Source organism: Oryzias latipes, chromosome 17 (assembly GCF_002234675.1).
Source record: "Oryzias latipes chromosome 17, ASM223467v1".
Classification (NCBI taxonomy): Eukaryota; Metazoa; Chordata; class Actinopteri; order Beloniformes; family Adrianichthyidae; genus Oryzias; species Oryzias latipes.
This window is the reverse complement of record NC_019875.2, coordinates 4,389,668-4,414,811: the sequence shown is the minus strand read 5'-3', so window position 1 is coordinate 4,414,811 and position 25,144 is coordinate 4,389,668. Positions and strand designations below refer to the sequence as shown.

Below are 25,144 nucleotides of genomic sequence, written 5' to 3'. Positions count from 1 at the left end.
GAAAACCCACTCCAATGAAAATGCTGTCTTTGGTGTTTTTGACATGTTCATCTTTCTAATGATGGAGGATAAAGATAAAAGTTTAACAAAAAATGGAATTTGAAAAAGATCCAACGATATCGCTTGCCATTTTTGTTTCACCGTTGGGGGTGTGAGGGGCTTTAAGCTAGCAGGAGGGAGCGTAAACAGATGATGGGAAGTAAGGGTGGGCTCACTCCGCGTAAACGGTCCCGCCCACAAAGCAGAGGTGAATTTCGAATGAACTCAGGATGCGTTTAAACTACGTCCCAGAAAATGACAGTTTTTGTTTTTTTAGCTAAAAACAGCATAATCCTAATTAAACGACCACTGGGAACGCTTTGGAAATAGATCAGAAGATGATCGGAGTGGGACTTTAAAAAGTGTCGGTATAAAGACATATTTCACAAAAGTGCGTATATTTTTCCTCTGTCTTAAGTTTATTCAGTCCCACTGATCGTCAAAACAACAAACTAATCGTTTGTATCTTTACCGTCTGCAGGATCAAAACTTTATTTTGAAGCAAAACAAGGCCAAAAAAAAAAACGGACCGAGAAATTCCCCAAATCTTAACCCAATTAGACAAACTTTAGAGAGACAACTTAAATAAGACCTTGTCATTTTAACAGGACTTTTCAAAAAAATAGATTTTGTAACTTATAACTCATAGATTTTTTTTTTAAATCTTCTTTCTCAGATTTTTTCCCCTTTTTCTGTTTTTCAGAAAAGCATCCAGTTGTTTTAGGGAGAAAACCATCGCCGCTCATTCTCACCTTTGACAAGTGCCAAAGCCTTTCTAAATGATTCTAGGAAACACAACATCCCGTTCTCCGTTCCAATGTGGGTTCTAAGAAAGCTCTGCTTGTTAATGCATTGATATAATGAACTCCAAGACATGGGCTTCCAGGCTGGGCGTGGATAATAACAGTCAGTGGACTGACAGAAAGAAACCTAAAAATAACTTACACTTGAAAAAGCTATCTCCCGCATTTAAAAAAACAAACAAAAAAAACTCTTATTTACTGGCCCAGACTATAACTGAAGTATGTACTGTATAAACGAGGCCCACATCCAGATTCTATGCAGCTAAATTTAACCTCTCTTGAAATGTTTATCGTGAAGCTGCAAAGAACAGGACTCTGCAGGGACAAAGGCGCTTAATAAAGACCAACGTGGAGAAAACATGGAGAAGGAGGCCGGTCCAATGTCCTTCAAACCCAGTGCAGCTCCCTTTGGTGGAACTCATCCAAGTATTGAGACAATTACCACCCAGCTATCTGCATCATAAATTTGAGAACAACGCATGCTCCGGTCCCTCCTGTGTGTGATTGCATTGACTGGGAACCGACAGTGTGGCAAAGGTCAGCAATGGCCAATGATAAAGCTCATTTAGACAGAAGCAAAGTTCAGGAAGACGAGGCAGGCGCCGTGTGCGTCCAGATGAGCAAGACTTTCCAAAACGTGCGTTCTGCCGGTGAAGGACAGCGGCGCCGAAAGCAAACAAACGCTGAAACAATTCATCACCACGGCACTCAGAGGTGACTTCCAGCAGGTTACAGGCCGCCGCCTCCTCTCTGTCCGCCGCTGCAGCCTGTTGATCGAGCTTGTGAAGGTGATAAGGTGTGACACGGCCGGTTCAGGACATCGCTGCCACAAATAACATCTCAATCGCAGCGCAGAGGCAGATCCACAAGACCAAACAATAAGGGAACTTCCTTCCCTGAAATCATAGGAATTTCCGGTTCCTGCGCCTGTGTTCTTGTAGAATGAAGCCTATAGGGATAGTTGTGTCGTCCTTCACCCCCCAAACACGTTTGACACAAGGGTTTCTTGTTGCTTTGAAAGTATAGATACAATGTAAAAGATGCTGACAAAGAAAAGTGCATTTTCACCCAACAATAAAAGGCTCTTCTCTTTCTATTGTTTATAAAACCCCTGATTTACAAGCCAGATCTAAACGCATCTCCATTTTAAAAAAAAAAACGTTTTTCAGCTTTCATGATGCCAAAAAACAGCAAATACAAACAAAAAAATGTGGTTATATAATCATTACAAAGTGAGATTAAAGCCCATTGCAAAAACCTGGATTAGAATGAACTTGCATTGATTTTTAAAACATCACACATTTGTTATTCAATCATTTTTGGTGTCTCTTTTTTTTTTTGCGTACAGATCTATCTTTCTATCCAATGAGTGTGAGGTGATGAGATCCATTTAGCCTTCATCTGTGGTTCTGCAGAAAAATCCCGTCCGGCCTGGGCTCCAGCCAGGCTGTGGATGAGTGTGTGGCACCTGCGTCTATCATTATTTAACTGAATACCTGCAGTAAATACAAACTGATAAAGTGACCCAGATTGGCTGGCATACGTCGTCTTGAAACGCAACACTATTTGAAAGGTGTCCAGTTGCAGAGGAACAAAAACCACCTCAGTTCCCCATCATGCAACAGGAGTCCCACTGGAGACCTGCAAAGAGCTCTGGGGGCCTCTTCAGGAAGCCCTTCAGGGGTCTGGGGCTCGTGTAGAGGGGTCCCAAAAGGAGCAGGACTCCAGAGAGGTGGGAGGCGTCCAAACCGAACTCGGTTAAACATGCCACATCCTTTCAGCGCTGGCTCGTGAACGAATGCATGGCGGCTCCCTGTGAGGCTTCATTAGGCCGGGTCGTTTCTTCCTTTAGTGTCATTAGCAACAACTGTGTAAACAGGAAATCAAATTGGTGGCCTTTTATGATGGAGAGAGAAGAAGCTCTGCACTTTTTAGGGTTAAATAAATACACTCTGTGTGGAATCAAGTGGGACAACAAGCCTGAAATGAGTCCTGGTTTATTCTGCTAGTGGTGACATGCATTTTCCTCATCAAGCTGCACTGACTGTAACCATTCCCTCCCCCAAAGTTGAAGACATGAAGCGAAACACTGTGGGTGTTTGCAGCTCTGCTGCAGCCTGAAAACTCAATCTGTGTTGGTTAGCACTGCTATGATACATGCGCTTCCAATAGAGCTGAATTCAAAGGCCGCTCTTTGGATCTGCCAAACATTTCCAGACGACATTTAACGCTTCAGTTTTGTTCGTTTGCACACACACACAAAAAAAATGTGAGAAGAAAAGAATATCTGTGGTGTAAAATGGACTCATGTTTTTGTTTGGAAACCCATAAGACAAAGCAATGCTGATCATTGACTGTCACACAAAACAATGACCCCCCCACAGGAGAAATAATGACGGCCTTTGGGGAACAGGATGACTCATTCCAAACACACGGCTGTGGGGCTATAGTTTTAGCTAAAGATGTTCGGGGCAAACAAATAAAACTTGACTTTGCCAAGCAGCCTCTTGAGTCAACAAAGCGCTCCGCTTTGAACAGTAAATAAAGAACTTATGGATCAAGCAGAGGAATTCCACAAACCCCATGAATTACCGGTATTTGTGTTACGGGACTTTGTCTCATGTCAACAGCACCGTTTGGGATTTTTATGAAAGCACAGTCACCTTTTCAAACTGTCCTGTGCTGTATTACTGTGTCGAGATTCAAATAGGGGAAAATCTGGTTATTTTGTGGACACACACTGGACTGAAAAGTTATTTATTAAAACCGATTCTGATGTTTCAAAATCAAAATATCTGTTTTGAATGTCTCCTGGTAAAGGTTGGCAGACTAAAGGCTTTCTCTCACTCTTAAAACACTTGATGGGACACATTTTTGGGTCAATGTAATTTTTTTTTTTTTTTTGGGGGGGGGGGTCATTTCAACACAATCTAAGTTTTTTCCTGCCTTTTAAAAAAGTTTGACCTCAAAGTTGGGGTAAAAACATCCTAACTTGGGTTGTTTTGGACAATGGAGAGATCTTTGTTTTGGCTGACTTTTGGGTTAAAGTAATGAAAAATAAGACATTTGTATAGAATGATAGATACTCTGATGGGAAAACTCGGATTCCTCCTGCTTGCTGAGTAACAGCATAAAGAACATAATGTACTGAAAAGATGAAAAGTGTATCTGTGACGAGGATCTGTTCACGCAGAGGATTCCTCTCAAACGGGCCCGTTTGGTGTGAAGAGGTCAGCTTCGTCTACACACTTGTGATTTGTCCCTCAGCAGATGTCACACCCTTATTTATCCGGCTCCTGTGCTCCTCTCACCCGCCTATGCGGGTCCGTTTGGACCGCCAACACAACGCCTGCGTGGCTTTCCTCCACAGTCCCCAAAACGTGCGGGGATCAGGACAGGGACGCGCGCGCGGGGGTGACGGTTCTGCACCGACAACCCACAGATCAGATGCGGCCGAAGGCCTCGGCAGACGGCCCGGTTTGTGGACGTTTGGGGTTCCTAATAATAAAACAAGCAAACCGGAGGGAAGCACCTACCGAGCAGCAGCAGCCGGTGCGTCTGTTTGTACTCCCGTTTGAGCTCCCTCAGCACCCGGTCAATGTTCTTACTGACTTTCTTCGCCTCCTTCTCGGCCTCCTTCTCCTCCACCAGCAGTTTGTCCCAGTTTTTCTGCTTTTGGGTGCTGGTTTTCTGTAGCAGCTGCAAGCGGCGGCCGCGGTCCTTTCCTGCGCCTTTCCCGGTGCCGCCGCCGCCCCCATTCTGGATGAGAACACCGTCGGTGCCGGAGTCTCCACGACGGTGCTCCCCAGCCGAGAGCCTGGCAGAGTCCCCGGGGCGCACCAGGCCCCCGCCGCCGCGTAGCGACGAAGTCTCCCCGCATCCCCCGGTGTCCTCCTGGCGCGATCCCCCGGCGCGAGTCGGCGCGGCGGCGTCGGGAGGCTGGTCCGAGTCCGATGTGGCGTTGGAGATGGAGCCGCTCAGATCCCCGAAGAGCCGGGGGCGCAGACTGTAGCACAGCCCCATGATGAAACCAAGATCTGCCCGTCAGTGGGATTTCTCATAAATTAAAAAATCAAAAGGATCGCAGATGCGCAGTCAGCCCTAACGAGCCATCGCGTCATTGGCGTCTCCGCCGCGCGGTTTCAATCCGAATCTGAGCCCGACGTGTGAATGAAGTCCGCTCCGACATTTGCTAGATGTCATTTTGCATTTTCCTCAGTCAGCCGTCGCTTCGTAGTTCGTGGATCACCTGATCCTTCAGCGGACACTGCGGGTCCACCACCTTACCGTAAGCACCCCAAAGCGCCGCCGCGGACGAGCGCGCACGGCGCGGCGCTCACTCCCAGCGATCCGCCTGCGCGGCTGTTAGGGGCAATGCGCGGCGCGTCACGCTACTACAGCAAAGCCATTTCAAGAATGCTCTTCATCATTCTCATTCCGCGCGTTTCGTGTCTGCATTCTGGAGCTCTGGCGCGCGCGGGAGGAGGGACGGCTGCACGTTAACGGGACACGCTCCTTCGGAAAACCAACGACCCTTCTCATGGGATCCCATCTTCCCCTGACATGTTGATCAACTTTCAAATGTTGAAGAAAAACGCAGAATTCTGGGTTCTCCTGGTGCGCGCGCTCCAGTTCAGCAAATCCCAGGATCGCCAGGGAAATCCTTCTGGAAAACTGTCAGTCAAATGAATTTCAGTCACTACAAACTTAATGAGCTGAAGTACCAAAAACTCACTTAAGTACTTACCGGTACTTTGAGTGACTGCTTTTCTTCTGCTGTGGATCTCTAAAGTCGTTTGAGTTCCTGTTTTTAGTAAATTATTAGTTCTTGATTTCACACTGTTGGTATATTTTGTTTCATAACAGAATATAAACATCATTTTTGCTTAAGAGATGGAAATGAAGTTCCAATGCTAAATTATTTGACTTTCAGTTTTTCTTTTTTTTAAATCTGAGGAATTTCGTATTTTTCTTTTCCAGATGTTTGTTTTATTCAAAAAAACCGAATCAGGTCACAGTTTTAACATTTTATTGTAAATGGACAAACCAAAGAGAATGCCAGTGCATCAAAACTTTTTGTTGAGTGACTTTAAATATGCCAAGAAGCTGGAAATTGAACATTAAACTCCATGTTCTCAGGTGGTTGACATGTCCAGCATCCAGCAGCTCCATCCATCAGGCATCCAACGGATGGATTCTTTTCTGCAGGAGGTTTTTAGTCTCTTATTTGACAGTCTTGCTTCAGTCCTCTCAGGTATTTGGGGGACGTTTTAAACCTTAAATGTCTCCGTCGGCCTGCAGGTGAGGTTTTCATTTCACCAAACCACTGAAAAATACTTCTTTCCTTTCAGACCTGCTGAGGTCAGATGTGACCCACGTGACCCGGTTTCCACTGAGGAATAGCTGTCACCCAGATGACAATGATGCTGAGGAATCCAGTGGAGGCAAAGCTCGGAAGTGCTGCAGCGGGATCGAGATGGTTGGATATATTTGATTGTTCTGTGTGCTGTTCTCAGACAGACCAACACCTCCATCCTTCTGAGGAGGAGGAGGAGGTGCAGAACAGAACAGACCAGTTCAGCGCAGGATGGACATGAGTATCGTAAGCAGGCTACCCCCCACTGGTCGGAGTCTGTAACTGCAGCTCGGTTATTTAAAAAAAAATCCAAACAACAGTTTGAGAGCAGTAGTGTGAAATCCACTTGCAGAATTTGCCCTTTCTTTTAGCCTTTCTTCCTGTTATTTGAGGCATGAGCCTTTGGCCTGAGGGTTGCCGGTTTAAAGTCCAGCTACCCCACCATGAAGGTCGGTCAGTGGTTATGTTTATTGCCCTATAGGCCCTGATTTGTGTAGATAAAACAGTTTAGATCGACTCAGTCTCATGAGTTCAAAAGCAAAAGGCGTTTGTTTAAGCGGAACAAAGTTTCCTTTGATTTGTATTCAAGTATTTGTGTTTTTATGTTGATGGTAGGGCTGCTTGACTGAATAAATCTGGAGAAAACTCAACAAAAACTGACACTGACAGGCCGAACGGCTAAAGCTCAAGTTGAATGCGAGCTTCTCTTCAATACTCCAAAAACAATCTTCACCAGCATGAGTCCACTGCAAAACAAACAAAAGAAGGATAAGAGACGTTCAACAGATTCAGACCGCAGTCTTACTTATCAGGAGGGGAGTTACCTGGTTAAGGTCATGAATCCAGCTGGCATGAACTTCCCTGAGCTGAGGAATCTCAGTCCCATCACCACAGCCAGCGTTCCCGCTGCACCTTCATCAGAAACGGCAGGGAGTTTGAGAAAGCCGCAGCTTTCCAGACACGCCAAGCTCAGTCTTAATACACGCAGCCACTCACCGAAGGAAACCAGCACATTCCTGGGGTTCTGAGACGTGCGATAAGCGCCCAGAGCAGCCAGCAGGCCGAACAGGAGCCCTGCTGCCAGCGAGGTGGCACTTCCTGGAAAAGACGGGTCTTTCGTGAGTCCAGGAAAAATCTTCACCACCATCTTTCATTAGAGAAACTCGGCAAACTCATGTGTTGCACCTCTGCATGTGTTTGTGTGACATAATGTCTGATCTGTGTGGGGCGGCCGTCTCTTATTAGTTAAGAATAATAAACTGATTTCCCAGCATCCTCCATCGTAGCCCTGCTTCAACACCCAAACCGACAGGCAGCAAACATAGATGTATACAACAAATTCTAAATGGATAGTCCGCATGGTTGTCTGCTCTCACACACAGATGGAAATTCACCAGAATGAGTGTTTATCTAACAGGGTCTGAACACAATTAGTTGTTGCTCACATACCTGCTTTCAGGTAACCCACAACTCCCCCTGCTGACACCAGAGCAGCATACATGAACCCAGTCCAGTCGACGGCCATGGCCTCCGATTTAACGATTAACGCTTTTCAACCAGAAGTTTGGCTCCACCGAAGTTCAGACAAATGTACGACTAAATTCAATTTTCATTACAAAAATTAGCGACTGAACAACTATCACCCGACAATAAAACTAACTTCGGTTCCAGGCATTTTCAAAGATTACCGGAAACCATTCACTTCCTGGGTGGACTTGTGACTTTCAAAATAAAAGCAAATCACATACGTCTCTTGGAAAATAACTTAAGAGGCAACTTGTGTTATAGCACAAACACAAAGCATTTATTGTGTAATCATTATCAGCCTTTTTTTCTTCTTCAGAAAAACAGAGTTCGAAAAGTTTTTAATAGACAGGACAAAAGGGAGCCATATTTTTAAAAGCAACGTTGAATTTTATCACTGGGACAAATATTAAAGCAAATATAAATGCATAAATATATTTTTATTGTTTTCCGCTCTTTTTCTTCTTAGGTTTGCTCTCGTCCTCTAGAATGACTTCTTCTGCAGCGATTTGGACTCTCCTCTTCTTTCCAAGAACCTGAGTAAGTTCTGCGGACAAAAGATTTAAGATATAGATTTAAGAATACAATAAAGCAACACATGCAATGCGGTTTAGATCAATGCTCCCTAATCTTTTTCAGGCCATGAAACCGCTTTAGTTATGTCTGAAGCCAGGTCCTCCTATAGCGGCTTGACATGCATCAGGAATGAGTCGCATTGTGGTGTGAAGCTTCAATAATTCTGGTACTTCAACTTATTGATCAGTTACAAATATTTGACATTTTACGATGAAATGTAAAGAACAAGCTTTTTTTTAAAATCTCATTACCACTTAAGAGCTCACTCTAGTTTGAAAAAAATGAAAACACATTTTCTGATGAGTAAAACAGTGATTGCACTTTCATAGCACCACCTTTAGATGTTGTTGCTTCAGATGCTGGTTTCTCATCCGTTTGCTGTTCTGAGGATGGGGTCCACACAGCAAGGCATGTCAGTCTGGCTGACGTGTTCACTTCCCCCAGAAGGGTGGGAGATTCCAGCTTCTGATGTGAGCAGAGAAAAGAATCAGCCGGACAGAAGACGGTGTGGGACTTTTGATCACTGCGGCGATGAAGCACACACACACACACACACAAAATCCCCTGGCGGCCGCGTCATCTACTAACAATCTACCTAATGAACTAACTATATAGGTGTTGTAATGTGTATGTGTGTCAGCGCGCTGCATGTGTAAGAGGAAGGAGCGTGAGCAGTGCAAGAGTGAGTGAGAGCGTGCACAAGTGTTGGGGTGCACACGCATTCATGTCTGTTGTTCCGGAGTGAAGGAGAACAGTGATAAAAGGTGTGGGATTTTGATCACAGCTGGGATGAAGCAGCAGGAGTCATGGTGTCGGGACTCTTGTGACCCCCCCCCCCCCACACACACACACACACACACACACACAATCCTCCGTCGCACACTCAAGAACGCATGCGGCTTGTAATGGAAATGAATACAATTGTAACTCCCCCAGAAGCCCTTGAAGTTTCAACGCAGGACTTGCAGAAAAAGTAAGTTATTAGCAAGGATGAATGTGTTTATTATAGTTAAAATCCTGCACCATATGCAGAATTTAAATAAAATAAAAAAATCACCCTGGTGATGAGTCATCAGCACGGTGATGCGGTTATCGTCACACCCCTAGACATATTTACCATTATGATCATCTTATATACTTTAAAAATACTTTCTTTCTTTTCCCTTTCACATTTTACAGAGGAGCAGATAACTGACCTACAACTGAGTTTTAGGGCCTCCAAAAAAAAAAGTAAAATTACAAGATTTAAAGTCGTACATTTAGGAGATTAAAGTGAAAGTGAGCATACAGAGCAGCAAGTGAACGCCGTGCAGCAGCAGAGCAGACCCACTAAACTTAATTGAACAGGTGAGCTGAATCTCATTTGCTTGATTTATGATTTATTAATGTTTTATTCATTGATGGGTGGTTTGCAGGATCTCTGCAGCCCGTTGATGAAGACATCGGTGTCCCTGCAGCATCACTTCAATCCTTTCTTCCTCCATGAAACCAAAATCTCCAAGTCTGTGTGACGTCTGAGGAGGAGCACTTTTTGGCATTTTTAACGTTCTCATGCTATTATAACAGACTATTTTCATTTGTTGTTTGTTGTTTTATGTTGAAACGGGACATTGTAGTAGGTTTAGGGGATGTCATCTGGACTTGGTTATTAAAGTTAGAAGACGTTTCGCCTCTTATCCAAGAGGCTTTGTCAATTCTGAATTAGCTGGTCTAAGAGCTGGTTTATATATGCGTATCTAAACCAGCTCTTAGACCAGCTAATTCAGAATTGACAAAGCCTCTTGGATAAGAGGCGAAACGTCTTCTAACTTTAATAACCAAGTCCAGATGACATCCCCTAAACCTACTACAATGGAACCAACCTGGATGAATGAGAGTCTTCATAGACATGTTGAAACGGGACGTTTTTCCTCCGGAGGAGGGGGCATATGTAACACTGTTTAGAAAAAAATCGATTCAGCAATATATCCCGATAGTTCATTTGGCGATACTTGTATCGATTCAAAATGCTGTCAGGGCGATATTTATTGAATTGTTTCTGAGCGTCTGACTCTTGTTGTCCACTTCACCCTCCGACCGCTAGTTGGCAGCAGAGAACACAGACCTTCTTTGAGCAGCTCTACTCCACACAAAACAACAGGAAGACTGCAGCCAGAGGCAGCTTGTTCTGTTGTTATGAGACATGAAATACTTCGTTTTTACTTGGGATGGATACCAAACAGAAACTCTGAGCCATGTTGCTGCCAGTAACATAAAGAAACGTGGATTGTGGTGCTTTTAGCGGCTCAGATAAGAACGAGGGAAGCACTGGAGCTACACAGGTTAAGTTAGTAGGCTAATGAACTTAGCATCAATCAAAATGCTTTCGGTAAAGCGGGCTAAAGTTCTGCAGAACCTCCCAGCAATGGATTTTAGTTCAGCGACCTGTTGGATCAGAGGGATGTGTACAACGCTCTGAATAAAGGCCGACATCGTGGTGATCAGCTTTAGTTTACTTATGCGTGTGAGAAGCGTGGCTGCAAAGGTGCAGCGGTGCAGGGCAGATATGTAAACAAAGCACCTTTGTCACATTAAAGGAACTTTCCTTCACCCTGTCATGCTGCCTCATCATCATAATTTATTGTTCTTGGAAAGAATTAGCCCCCCCCCCTTTTTATTTTTATTTTTTATTTCTGAAGCACCATTCAGGCTCCTGAACCGTTAAAAGTACTGGAGAAGCTACACTAAGCAATGTTGAAAATAAACAGCACTTTATTTACTCAATCATACTTTTAGAAACTTATTGGTTAAGGCACAGTCATTCTATGTTTTTTCATATACTGACATATATTTTGTTGTGGAAATCAGACAATGTTGACTGTTCTCTTTCTATATTTTAAGTTACCAAAATAAAAGCACTATGAATTTGCTTTGGTAAACGCAACTTAGATATGAGATACAGTTGCAGTGCTTAACATTGTGATAGTTAAAAAAACGGAATTTGACTATTTCATTACAGTGAAAGACGTAAAGAAATTCAGGTAGAGTTTTTTCTAAGTCACACTTGAAAAAAAAAAAAGTAAGAATGTGTTCCGGTAAAATATCGGCATTTCTATCGTATCACCAGACTCTTCCCAATACACACCCCTACGGTTTACCTTCTGCTTTGGTGTTCTGTGCATGACAGGTTCATGACGTAAGGTGACCAAAGGACTTCTGGGTGTGTGAATGAAAAAGAAAAAAAGCAGCGGCCCTCTACACCCAGACGTGTCTCTGAGCTCCTTATTTTACAGATGAAACTCCACATTACCGACACCGAACCCCGGAAAGCCGGCTACACTGACAATAATTTCATTTTCATTTGCCAAAAGGTTCAGAATTTCTTCGTTTTTGAAACCTATCCGGAAATAAAGCTTCACAAAATGCTCCACATCTTTCATCTTCAAGCTTGACTCGGATAAAGAGACAACGTTGGAGTTTTTTCCTCGTTAATCTATGACTTAAAAGATGTCATTAAAAAAAAATTTGTAAACTGGCCCTAAAACTCCGTCGTACTGACTTTCCTCCAAATGCTAAAAAAGAAGAAACATAAAGGAGAGACAAACCTCTTTCAGGTGGATTTTCCACATTTTGATGAAACCATCGTTTGAAGCAGTCACCAAAACACAGTAATCCTCCATTGAGAAACTATCAACTGCTTTCACTCTGAAATCACAAACGACAGTGACGTTGTTCTGTTATCCTTCAGAAAGAAACGAGTGTGATAAACACAACAAGAAAAAGCCTGTAGTGAATTCACCTGGTTTCATGAGCCTTGAACTCACACACCCACTCGGCTTTGTCAACGTCACATAATCGAACCGACTCGTCGTCTCCGGCAACGGCCAAGATGGAGTTCTGAAAATGTGAACCACAGCTTTATTTATGCCATTTTAACATGGGTAATGATAGATCATAATAATAATTAGAATACATTCTGTGTGATGGTGCTTTCCGTGGCACACAAGGTCACCCAACACGTGCATTTAAAAACAGACACAGAAACAAAGTTAAAAATCAATTCCACTGTCAAGGAGGTTAATAAGGTGCATTATTGGGTTTAAGGATTGATGGCCAATGAAAATAGGAGAGCCTTGATTTGAACGCTGGTGGTAAGTTTGTGGTCATGTGGTAGACAGTTCCAAAGGTGAAGAACAGATCTGCTGTACGATGAGCAGATAGAGAGGAAAGGACCTGAGGAGGATCTTAGGGAGAAGGAGGGAAGACAGAGCGAAATGGGGAGGGACCAGGTGGTGAGGAGTTTTCAAAGTCAGGTTAAAGATTTTTAACGCAATAGTGAGATGGCCCAGCAGCCAGTGTAGAAGCTTTGGGGATCGGTGAAGGCAGAAAAGGATCTGGGGAGCAGTTTTGAACCAACTGAAGCTTGTGGATGGAAGAGAGACCAAAAAGAAGGAAGTTACAATAGTCAATCCGGCACGTGAGCAGGACAGCTGTCATATTGTGTTGGTGGAGAAATGCTATTCCAGTGATTTTATTCATGTGTGAAGAAAAAATAAAGAGCATAAAGCTACGAATAACAGAAGCTGTGTTTCTATCACACATGTGCGCAAAACTTTATCGAAATTCTAGACGGGCTGAAAACACAAAACTTTTTAACTACACTCTTTCCTTTAACTCACAAATGTGCGAATAAACCAACTCCATCATGCAGAAACACGGCCACGGATGTGATCAATACTTTGAGAGCAGATACATTCAACTTGCTGCCACGACACTAGCGCTCATCATCATCATCATCTATCAAAGGAGATGTCGCAGTTTTCTTTAGGACATGGCGAGCTCCTTACATGTGGGAGGGGCTACGGATGAAGCCATTTAATGAAATGGTGGTTAGTGATCTTCCAGAGGAGCTGTTCATGACACGCTCAACTTTTCATGAGCTGTGATGCTGTGGGACCCCTAGTTGTGCCCGCTGTGCAGCGCCCAAGGCCGCCAGTTCCTACCAAGAAGCGCATGGCTATCTGGTTGTTGGTCATGTGACTCATCATTCCAAAAGAGTGTTTCCATTGCAGTTTTGCCAAATATGTCAGTTTGGCAAAACTGACTCCAAGCGCAAAAAGTTTTTTTCCACAAATGCGAGTTTTTTCAAAATTGCTGTGGTTCCATTAAGCAAACTTATTATCGCAAATCCAATTTGCGTGATTTCACAGTGAATGGAAAAGCAGCGATAGACTCTTGACCTGAGAGGAGGACAGCAGAGTTATCAATTGACAGCTGTCAATTTTAGAAATAGTTCATCTGAAGTAAACAAGCAAACACTCTGCTTTTCTTCTGTTAAGTTTAAGAAAGTTGTGGGGGAAAAAACACATTTCATCTCAGATCTCTAAAGGAGAGTCATCGACACAGAAGTGGAATGAAATTTTGTATTTCATAAGACTATTGTAAAGAGGAAGCAGATAAAAAAGTAGGCAGCACAGGACAGAGCCGTGAGGAACACCACACGTTATGGTGGTTGATTGACAGTGAATATTCTTCAGAGATGGGAATTACATTAAACTCACGTTTAGGAACTTGAGCGAAGAGATCCTTTTGGGGTTTGTGACCGTTCCCGTGACAGAGGCCGTCTCCAGCTTGTAGATGTCGACTTTATCGTTTATCACAGCCACATACCTGTCACCATCAGGAGACCATCTGACAATGTGTGCATCTGTGGGGAGTCAACAAAAAAAGGTATGATGCATTTCATAATTATACTTCATTTGCACCAAAAGAAACTTACTTTGTTTGATGTTCTTAATGAAAGCTGATCTGCCGTTAATGAGATTCCAAGTTCTTTAAGATCAGGAAAAAGAGAAATGACTCTCTGATGACAAACATTTATGAAAACCGAATTTTCAGGGGAACCGACGTTTACCTTAATGTCTTGTCTGTTCCAACTGAGAGAGCAAGTTTTCCTGAAGGATGGACAGACAACGATGTGACGTGACCTCTGCAAACAAAGATCATGAATATAAAGGCTGACAGCAAGAGGCCCGAATGTGGAGCCTTTCTTCATTCATACTTATGAGCTTTAATGGACTTCAGACACTCCCACTTCTTTGTGCTCCACACACACATCAGTCCATCCTCTCCTCCACTCAGTAGATGAGACTCCCCATAAAACTGCAAGCAAGTGATGGTGCCTGTGGAGAAAAAGCCTTTTGAGATTACCGTACAAGAGACAGTTTTTGTTTTATGCAATATGATGTATTCTCAGGATTATAAAAGGGCCTACTCAACTTCTTTTTTTGCCTGTTTTCGTGATAACCAGGCGATTTCGTTATCACGAGGAAACAGGATATTTTTCTTATGATGAAAGACCACGCCCCAAGTGTCATGCATTCATTCCATCCTGCCCCTCTCGTGCATCATTCTGTTACCGTGTAGACGGCCTGATCCCCTCATCTGGTCACTGAGGACATTGACAACTGAGGACATTGACAACTGCAGGATTACTGGGCCAACCTTCTCCTCAAATGACGATGACGGATTTGGACGTTGAGTATGACCAACGATTAAATTGATTATAAATTGATCAGTTCTTCTACAGAGAGGCCTGTAATTTTCATCATAGGTATACCTCAACTATAAGAGACAAAATAAAAAAAATAAAAACAGAAAATCAAGTTGTCTGATTTTTAAATAATTTATTTGTAAATTGTGGTGGAAAATAAGTTTTGGGTCAATAACAAAAGTTCAAGTCAGTACTTTATTATACACCCATTGTTGACAACCACAGCAGTCAAACATTTTCTCCAAGTCTTCACAAGGTTTTCAGAAAGTGTTGCAGGTATTTTGGCCCATTCCTCCATGCAGATCTCTAAAGCAGTGATGTTTTGGAGCTGTTGCTGGGCAACACAGACTTTCAACTCCCTCCAAAGATTTTCTATGGGGTTGATGATGCTTCCACCTCCATGCTTTACAGTAGGTATCTTGCTCTTTGGATGCAGCTCAGCATTCTTTCTCCTCCAAACACGACAAGTAGAGTTCTTACCAATAAGCTCTATGTTGGTTCATCTGACCATAGGACATTCTCCCAATCCTCTTCTGAATCATCCAAATGCTCTCTAGCAGGCTTTAGACGGGCCTGAACATGTACTAGCTTTAGCAGGGGGACACGTCTGGCCCTGCATGGTTTGAGTCCCTGGTGGTGTAGTGTGTTACTGATGGTAGCCTTTGTTATGTTGGTCCAGGCTCTGTTCTAGCTCACCCTTCTTGTGATCATTTTGACCCCACGGGGTGAGATCTTGGGGGGAGCCCCAGATGGAGGGAGATTATCAGTGGTCTTGTATGTCTTCCATGTCCTAATAGTTGATTTCTTCACACCAAACTGCTTACCTGTTGCAGATTCAGTCTTCCAGCCTGGTGCAGGTCAACAATCTGGTTTCTGGTGTCCTTAGACAGCTCTTTGTCTTGGCCATAGTGGAGTTTGGAGAGTGACTGTTTGAGGTTGTGGACAGGTGTCTTTTATTTAGGTAACCAGTTCAAATAGGTGACATTAATACAGGTAACCAGTGGAGGACAGAGGATCCTCTACAGAACAAGTTACAGGTCTGTGAGAGACAGAAATCTTGTTTGTTTGTAGATGACTAAATACTTATTTTCCACCATAATTTACAAATAAAATCTTTAAAAATTAGACAATGTGATTTTCTGGATTTTTTTTCTCATGTTGCCTTTCATAGTTGAGGTTTAACCATGATGAAAATTACAGGCTTCTCTCATCAATTTAATTGGGAGAACTTGCACAATTAATGGCTGACTGAATACTTTTTTGCACCACTGTACATCTCGGCGTCTCATTGTGTGAAAGGAAGAGAGGGACACCCCAGTATATTCTTCGTTATCTTGCAATCATGAAGAAACAACATTTTATTTCTCGTGCTAATGAGAAAACATTAATTATATAACTCTCTGCTCTTCTGCTACAGCAGTGATAACCTGGAACTATGCGAAAAAAAATCCCCCCCCAATAAATGCTCATGAATTTATCAGGGGCTTATGTGTTGTGTAGAAGTTATGGACCATTCTTTTTACGTTCTAAGACTTTTGAGAGGTTCTTTTGTTATTCTGAGCTCACCCAGCATGTTCTCCGGCCATTCTGATGAAATTATCCCACTTTTTAAGATAAATATAGTATTCTATAATCCAGTTTTGACAAAACTGTAGTTGGTAAACTGATGGCATCCTTTCTAACATCTGCAGTACTTGGCTATGCACAGCAGTTCACCAGAAAAAATTGATTTGATGACGCAATCCTACCATCGTGATGCAGCAAAGCCCCATGCTCGGTTCGTTTCTTCATGTCATACAACTGGATGGTCTCATCTTTGCTCCCTGTGGCAACAAACCTCTGGCTGGCAGCTACAGCTGAGATGGAAGCTGTGTGAGTGTGATGAGTGAAGTCGGCCTCAGCGGTCCACTCCTGCGTGACGAGGAAACAGCAAAACACTGGAGAATTAATACGATCTGTGGATTCCAGGCGCCTTCAGACACTCCAGGGGCTTTGTTTTTCACCCAATTCATGTTTCCTGTTGTCAAACTACAAAAAAAAGCAGGTAGGTAACCTTTCAGCTACATGACAAAAATAATGTATTTTCTGAGTTTAATGTATTTTATTTTGTATGCATCCTCTTGACAAATATTAAAATACTATCGTCTACCGTCCAAACTAAGACACCATCTCTCAGTAAATCAAGGATCGAAAAACTACTTAAAAAGTTTAAGTTTAAAACAATGTTTTTGTTTCCTGGTTTTTCACATGCACTTGGAATGGACACATGAAATAACATTAAATAATAATCCCAATTTATTCCACATTCAAGATAAACGGCTTGACGTACTTTTTCAGCAGTTTTTACTCGGTAACCGAAGATGATCTGCTCGTAGCTTCCAGCCACAAGTCCCAGCACTGCTGCCATGATGCTCCCTCTGCTGCTGTCGGGCCAGCAGGCTAATTTCCTTCCCGTAAATGTGTTCTCTTTCTTCTCTAAACGGAATAATGCCTCCCAAACTGACAAACAAACGCCAATCGGGCAGGTTGATGCCTAAATTTGAAATGCGATTCAGACCACCAGCGAAATATCCAGCGCTAACACTTATGTAGCACAACTGTTAGCGACTAACATGTGGGAACGTGGCGCATGCGCAAAGGCGACGCTGGGGTTTGTTTTGCAGACGCTTTCAAAGTAAAAGCACTGCTGCTACCAAAAAAAAAAAAAACAACTCATCGATTTAACCAATGAACACAAAAAACTGAGGGAATATCCTTGATCATTTAAAGTGAAAGCATGAACAAAAAATAAATGAACTTGTAAGAAAAGTTACTGTAGGGTTAAATTATGTCTTTGTTTTTAACCCTTTGCACAAAGTAGTGCACTTGAATAGTCAAGTCAAGTCAAGTAACTTTATTTGTCAAGATCTACAATGTTGACACATACATAGAAATTGAAATTGCGTTTTCTCTTCATCTTCAGTTAAACGGGGAGACACCTTCAAATTGCACAATAAACAAACTATAAATAGAACAGGCCTAAATATAAATGGTATAAAAAAATAAAAGTAAAAAAATGAGGAGAGAATAAAGTGACTAGAGAATAAAGTGACTGAAGTACAGTTGCTTAAATTTTTAACGGCACTAGAGGACTGGTGGAAGGTGCAGTCAGTGCTGATGAGGTAGGTGACGTATGTGTGTCAGGGATCAGCAGAGCAGGAGGGCAACAGGGCAGCAGGAGGGGAGGGGGGCAGGGCTGGGAGAGAGTTCAGCTTCCTGACAGCCTGGAGGAGAAAACTGTCTCTGTGCTACGTTCACACTGCAGTCTGAATATCTGAATATTTAAGTATATTTGAGTAAAAGTACAAGTATATCAAGTATATAATATAGACCATATACATATAGTGTATAAGGTATTCTAAATGAATACTTCTTCAGGTTTAATTTGACATTTTAAATGTACAATATATAGACAGTCTATTGAAAGTAAACTGCCTCACTTTTAGTGTATACTACTGAGTATACTTGTGTAACACTCAAATAGATGTAACCCACAGGCTTACTTTTGCTAGGGGGAGATTATATTCTATGGCTTCTGAAAACGAATTACTGACTTGTTTCATTCAGTATATTCTATACTTGAAATGTCTGGTACATCTCTATATTTTGCATTTGACAGAGAATAAATCAAACCACTGAAGTCCCCCCCAATGAAAACGTTGCCAGAGGTGTTTTTGATTAGGATTATGAAGGTTTTAATCCCACAACCTAAATGTCTTTAAAAGATAATTTCATGTTTATCTAAAGCCTCTGTTTCCAAAATCTCCTCTAAATGAGTGCGGCCTGAGCTGAGTAGCTCCGCCCTTCATCCCCCCTTTGATTTAAGGGGAGGTGCACAAACTACACAGACTGACAGTCTCTATTCTCAAAGGTTTCTCTTTAGCGATAAAGAAACAGAAAAGTGACATATTTTTGGTTCTAAATCAACACTTTTTTAACAATGTGTGGAACGACAAAACAAATGCTGTTTAATAAAATTACACATCAAAAAGAACTTTATTAAGTCCATGAAAAATGCTTTGAATGACATTAGAATTGAAGCTACATTGCAGCAGCAAGCAGCACCTGGCTCTGGCTCAGAACTGATGTGATGCTGGCTCATGCAGATTGTTGGATTACCCTGAACAGCAAATAAAATGACATAAAAGATGTTTCAGGTTTTGGCATTTTGAAACTGTTTTTGTTTTTGTGACCTTTGACCAGTAGGGGTCCTCTGTGTGCCATTGCACTGAAAGTGAACACTCCAGTCTCAGAACGTCAGTTTCCATTTGAACCTTCATATCACTGTTTGAGCCATGGAGAAAGACACTCCTGAAAATAAATCATCTATTATTTCATCTATTTAAGAAAAGTCCTGTTTAAAAGTATCAAAAACAACAGAAACGTCTACTGGGGGTTATTTTGAAATTCTAATAAAGAAGGCATACATCAGAAAGATACCCCCAACCTTAAAGCATTTGATTGTGGGATTTTGGGAACGTTTACTCCAGTAAAGGGGCCTTTCCCTGTTTGAATTTCTATTCTATTCTATTTGGTGCACAAGTTTTCACATTCTGTTTTACAAGTTCTCACATCAAATCTACAAGTTCGTCCATTAAGACACATTTTTACCTTTACACATTTATTCTGGCTGAATAGAAAATAACCTTTAATGTTGGTGTCTTTTTAAATTTGCTTTCCATGTCAAAGTTGTCCAAACTTTTAGGTCTTTACAGTAGAGCGGGGTAGGATTACAGCCTTCCGGGGAAAGCGTCTGAGGGGAGGGGCTTCCCCTTCTACCTGCCTCCTGATTGGTTAATCCTCGAGAACAGGTTTGATTGGCGTCCAGTATGACTGTTTACACGTCACTGCGAGTTTTCTGAGAAGATTTCGAGTAACTGTTTTCACTGAAACAAACAATGGCAAGAAGGTGAGTTTACTTCTTTGACACTAGACACCTTTTTCTTGATTTCCTGCTTTAACCGCAGCTTTATTGTCAAACTGTTCTAATAACTTTTATTCGCAGAAACGTTATTGTTCTTATTTTTTGACGTTTTCAACTAAAAGCCATGAGTTCATGCTGATTCACAGGCATCTGTTTCCGTGAAGTTCTCAGGTTGCATTGGTGGATTTCTGCTGTTCTGCCCACGAATGCAGGCGGCTCCGTCCGTGCGTGATTGCAATCTGTGTTCAGCGTTTTTCACGCATCTTCGGGAGTTCATGTGGAAGCGAAAGTCTGTCTTCCTCAGCCGTCTGCTCTCTTTACCGCTTTATTTTTTAGTTTGGAACAGTGCATTTTGGTTCATTTTTGTGGGAAATGTGGGGAAAAGAGCCATTTTGGTGATGATCAAACCGCACGAGGCAAAAAAAAAAAGGGTGTGTTGGCTTAAAAAAAAAGGTGTGGTCCTTTCTGAGGATGGAGTTCCAGCCTCTTCCTGCTGTTACTTCCCTGTTAGGGTTTACTGTCGCCAACAGAGGAACAAGAAAGCCTGACTGCTTCATCACGGGGTCGGTTTTGTGATGCATCAATATTCACCACCTCTGTACCGCAATAAAAAACTTTAAAGTATGCGTTTTTCCCTGCAAACATCTGTTTTTAATAGGTTTACTAGACTATTAAATCCACTTTGGTTCTGGAAACAAACAAACCCAAACGAATGCAGCCTTGAACAAAACACTGGGGGGATGCTGTGGAGGGATTGTGCTTTGAAATCATCTGCAGCTTTTTATAATGAGTGGTCAAGAAAGCATTTGTCTGATGATGGAGGACACATTTTTAAAGAAAACTAAGATTCAAGTGACATTTCTGAGTATTTCTTTATTAAAATCATCGTGAATCAGGAGCAGACAAAAAAATGCTGTTCGTATTTGTGACATAAAAAATACGCTGGGCGGGCCGCTCTGCTCCATTCTGATGCATCCACCTGCAGACAAATAAATCTGCGAACGTCTTTGTTTTCCTCGTTTGGGCTGGAATCTGGATCTAACCTGAACACACGGATAGCTCCGATGTTGCTCGTCATTTTTGTCGCACCGCTAATGTTAGGTTGGGGGTAGTGAGGGGCTTTAAGCTAGCAGGAGAGCGTGTAAACAAATGGATGACGGGAAGTGCGGCTGAGGAAACACTGTGGCAACAGTCCTGCCCAAAATTCAGCGTTTAATTTCTGATTAACTTCTGCTGCTCCGAGGAAACTATGTTCTAGAAAACAACTTTTTTTAAAATTATTTAGGCTAAAAACGGCATAATCATAATTAAAAAACCACTAGGAACTAGGAATGCTTTAAAAATAGATCAGAACATTACTTCATTCAATAGAGCTAAATTTGAAGGCTTGACTTCAGGGTCCTGGCTCTAAACCACCGTAAAAAAATTGTTTGTTGTTGCTGCTTTGTTTATTTTATGAATTAATCTTCTCTACTGTACATTTTCTAAACTTTTGCACAGTTCATTCGGCCTTTTCAGAAGAACGTTCGTCTTATGTCGTGTGTTCAATGAATGAAACGCAGGGTCAGATTTCAGTTGAGACACATCCTGAAGACAGAGTTGGCACTGTTTTCACTGCTGGCACAAGTTTCCTTGAAGTATTCAAGTTTTCCCCTCCAGTTCTCTCGTTCAAAAGCAAATATTCCTAAAAAAAAAATGCCTATGTCGGTGTCCAGGCTGTGTCGCCTAGCTGACAGCATGTCTAGGCCAAACGCCCAAAGAACTGGATAAATATGGTGGAAGTAAACAAAACTAAAGAAAATGTAAACATTTCCATTTAGATGGATCAGTCTTTGTTCTTTTTCTCTTTATTTTTCACAGTAATAAAGCCGACCAGGAGCTCACGGAGGTGTTTAATCAGCTGTGGGCCCTGGACTCTAACCGTCTCAAGCCAGGCATTGATTACATCATCTCCCTTCAGGTTAGTGCCATCAGCGAGGCTCGCCTTATCTGCATTGCAAAGCACCTGGGTACAACAGAAAGCAACCATTTAACCCTGCGAAAGAGCCACACATGGACTGAATGCTGGCGCTCTGAGCAAAGCAGACACACATTTTTGCAAATCTTCCCTTTATTTTTAGGCTGCTGTCACCATGGGGTTGTGCAAGGCTTTTACTGAACAGAAGTTTCGAAATAATAAGATTTGCACAACTGGAAGGATTAAGAACAGATTTTCTTTCCAGACCTTATTACTGGATCTTGAGGCAGTTGAGTCAGATTTGTGTGTGTCTCTAGGGCAAGGCGGGTTATGTGGCTCCCGGCAGCAACAGCGCCAGAGACCGGGCCCACGCTCCACTCTTCACATACGTCAATGAGGAAAAGCTGAAGAGCATTGAGACGTATGCGCGTGAGTGTCCGTTCTTCTGTGTCACTGAACTCTGTTGGTGAGTTTTCCTGAGCAGATCCCGTCTTCACCTAGACTTTATCAACTTGTTGGACAACTATGAGATGTCTACTGGTGTGTCGGAGACTGTTACTGCAGAGGAACTTCAAGAGAACCGCCTCTTCATTGATGCCATCGTGAAGACCGACGTCATGAAGGTACAGCAGCTTTATGACCATCGTAGACTTTGAACTTGGACTTACAATGCCGTGATCCTGCTCAGCAGCTGCTTACACATCTGTCTATTCAGTCAAGACCCCTCCAGACTCTTTCATTCGTCTGCAGTCATAAAGAAGATCCGCTAAGTTTATTTGTATTCAAGAAGTTTAAATGAAAGCTTCAATACAGGATAGCTAAAACAAACACATATTTCACAACTTCTGCCACTGCTTCAGTTAAAGTAGAAAATATGGGACTCTCCTTTATAATGACGAGATGACAATTCTCCATACCTTACTACCTTTGGCAGAAACAGTTTGAGCTAGAAGCTGATCTTGTGGAGAGAATTTCACAGTCATGGAATTAGAATTTATTTAAAGCAATCATGACAAAAAATACCAGAGACGACAAACACAAGAGATCTTGTTTATATACAAATACAAATCAAACTTAAGGTGATTTGACTGGAACATTTAAAAAAAGTAAAGCAAAAGTGACACATATATTCATATATATACATGTACATGTAAATTATGTCATTATAATTATGGTAAATGGACATATTTGTGCTTAAACATACAATACATGAAGTTTGTCAAAAACAGTATAATAAATTGCTTGAAAAAGAGAAGAAGGAAGTGAGTTAATATAATCTATTATGTTTGACTTAACTGTTTTACATATATATTATATTCTGGTTCATAACTTCTAATTGAAGACACACAGATATTCTATCTTCTTTTTGTTTTCCTTTGGGCTTTTCCCTTCAGCCAATCAGCTTCCTCCGTCTAACCCTGCATCTTCTGTTTTAACACCAGCTACCATAATGTCTTCCTTCACTGCATCCAGAAACCTCCTCTCTGGTCTTAGATATATTAATACATATATGTTTTGAATCCTTGTCACAGTTGAATCACATTACAAATATGATTATGATCTTAAATGAAAGGTCCTTATACCATCCTACTGGTTATAGATATGAATTCCCAATACTCCCAAAACAAAATTTTTTACAAACAAATATGTTGCAAAATGATTTTTACATTAGGAACTTTTAAGTAATTATTCTAAACATTTAGGAGAATTTTCTCCTGTTAGGGTCCAGCTTAGCTCAGTACTGAACAGGGTGATAGTTTTATGTTGTTTTAGCAGCACCAAAGGTATAATAAAGGCTTACATTTGACTATATCCGTTATTTTCACTGTACAGTGACTCCTAAAACATAAAGGCAGTTCAGATCCCTGTGAATGGGTTCCTGTTCTCAGGCCCAGACATCATTTGTCGTTTTACTGTGGTCCTTTTGGAGAATGGTCATGTTCGATGTTAAGTGTGCAGTGTCGTGATATGATGTGTATTTTTCTTCCAGTGCGCTCACAAATATCTGGTCAGGAAGCGGCAGTCTCCGTCGGACCCGGCTCAATTCAAGAGACAGTTGTATGACATCTGGTTCAAACTCTACCACAGGGACAGGAATGGAGGGTGAGGGAACTGATGCACAGATTTGATCCTCCACTGAGGAACTGTTGTGCTGCTTTCTTTTCAGGAAAACAAGCAAAACTCAGCATCTCTGTCACATCTTTGATGACATTTGTTGATGTTATTTCATGCATGGAGCATGGCAGTAGTGTAGGCTTAAATGTCATTTAAGTTTGAATCAAAGCTCATTTGGGGATGACTTTGCTGTTTACATTGTGTTGAAAACTTGCCTTGATCGTTGTCTTCTAGTGAGGATTCCTGTGGGTTTGAACATGTGTTTGTTGGAGAGACCAAATACAACCAAGAGGTCACAGGTCTTCATAACTGGGTCCAGTTCTACCTGCAGGAAAAGCACGGCCATGTCGACTACAAGGGCTACAAAGCCAGACAAAACAAGGACACAGTAAGAACGTCACACCAAGTACTTGATGCACGGGTTTTCACCACTCTAAAATAATGTTCTTTTTTGAAAGCCTGATGAGGACGACCACGTGCTGAGCCTGCAGTTCAGCTGGAAAGGCCTGGTGAAACCCGTCGGTTGCTCCTTCATCGGTGTCAGTCCAGAGTTTGAGGTCGCTCTTTTCACCATCATCTTCCTCATGTCCACCGAGAAAATGACCTCTGTTGTGGTGAAGGTGGACGAGTATGTCCTGGAGCTGGTTGTCTATCGATGCGGCCGATCCATCGCCACGTCCTACCCCAAGCTGCTCAGCAGTAACAACAGGGATTTGTAGTTTTAACCCAATCAGTCCAGAGCCGATGCAGTCCTTTGTTACTACCAATGTTTCTGTTTGACTTTTTGCATTTATGCAGTAAGAAATCTGTATCATGTTCTTTTGCAATACTTGGGGAAAAGTTAAAATATATAGACTTGAGATGAATTCACATCTTTTTAAATTCCCACTCGGATCATCTTTTGATCTATTTAAAAAAAATGTGTCAATATCATTATCATTATTTACAAAAAAAAAGAAATCATCAATACAGGCTTATTCAAGTATTTGTGCACCTCATCTGCAGTTTTAATAATAATAATGGTAAAACTGACTGAAATTTGTATATTTGATCCTTTCATTTGCAAAATCAAACCTACTTCCACGGCTTGATTTACTTGGTTACATGTAAAGTAATGTTTGTGGGGGTGGGTGGGTATTAAAGCTGGACATTCCTTTGCAAAGTTTTTTGTTTTTTTTATTTTTATTTGTTATTGAACTTCAAACAAACACATACACATAGCTACAACATAAAGAAAGAAAAAAGTATAAAATACAAATAAAGAAATAAAAATAAATGA

The 25,144-nt window shown here is 41.9% G+C and overlaps 4 protein-coding genes and 1 long non-coding RNA gene across 6 annotated transcripts in view; 2 read left to right on the top strand and 3 right to left on the bottom strand.

Annotated features, from left to right (window-relative positions):
• The window catches only part of gnal (G protein subunit alpha L), a 48,092-nt gene extending 42,917 nt beyond the window's left edge, over positions 1-5,175 (bottom strand). Inside the window, exon 1 of the mRNA XM_023964944.1 lies at positions 4,379-5,175. Coding sequence (XP_023820712.1) covers positions 4,379-4,865 — 487 coding nt within the window. The 5' untranslated portion in view covers positions 4,866-5,175. The remainder of the gene's footprint in view (positions 1-4,378) is intronic.
• A 679-nt stretch (positions 5,176-5,854) lies between these two features.
• On the bottom strand, positions 5,855-7,889 carry LOC101171110 (transmembrane protein 14C-like). 2 transcript variants are annotated; one of them, XM_004078609.4, is made up of 4 exons: positions 7,648-7,889; positions 7,195-7,296; positions 7,023-7,110; positions 5,855-6,944 (listed from the first exon to the last, which is right to left on the bottom strand). In XM_004078609.4, the coding sequence occupies exons 1-4, from the start codon at positions 7,721-7,723 to the stop codon at positions 6,884-6,886; spliced, it is 327 nt and encodes a 108-aa protein (XP_004078657.1). In that variant the 5' UTR covers positions 7,724-7,889; the 3' UTR covers positions 5,855-6,883. The 2 variants fall into 2 exon arrangements, with proteins under 2 accessions (XP_004078657.1, XP_020566372.1); XM_020710713.2 differs by lacking the exon at positions 7,648-7,889 and adding an exon at positions 7,384-7,635.
• An 89-nt stretch (positions 7,890-7,978) lies between these two features.
• pak1ip1 (PAK1 interacting protein 1) lies at positions 7,979-17,491 on the bottom strand. The gene is made up of 10 exons (XM_004078608.4): positions 17,160-17,491; positions 16,579-16,741; positions 14,339-14,459; positions 14,192-14,266; positions 14,057-14,109; positions 13,839-13,984; positions 12,077-12,174; positions 11,883-11,982; positions 8,634-8,763; positions 7,979-8,269 (listed from the first exon to the last, which is right to left on the bottom strand). The coding sequence occupies exons 1-10, from the start codon at positions 17,235-17,237 to the stop codon at positions 8,163-8,165; spliced, it is 1,071 nt and encodes a 356-aa protein (XP_004078656.1). The 5' UTR covers positions 17,238-17,491; the 3' UTR covers positions 7,979-8,162.
• Positions 14,466-16,741, top strand: LOC110016802. The gene is made up of 2 exons (XR_002292137.1): positions 14,466-14,818; positions 16,522-16,741. It is a non-coding gene; the product is annotated as an uncharacterized LOC110016802 (long non-coding RNA).
• A 2,155-nt stretch (positions 17,492-19,646) lies between the features above and the next one.
• LOC101170620 (poly(U)-specific endoribonuclease-C) lies at positions 19,647-25,027 on the top strand. Its single transcript, XM_004078607.3, has 7 exons — positions 19,647-19,778; positions 21,654-21,753; positions 22,068-22,179; positions 22,252-22,373; positions 23,741-23,853; positions 24,100-24,253; positions 24,324-25,027. The coding sequence occupies exons 1-7, from the start codon at positions 19,768-19,770 to the stop codon at positions 24,582-24,584; spliced, it is 873 nt and encodes a 290-aa protein (XP_004078655.1). The 5' UTR covers positions 19,647-19,767; the 3' UTR covers positions 24,585-25,027.
• Positions 25,028-25,144: the final 117 nt, after the last annotated feature.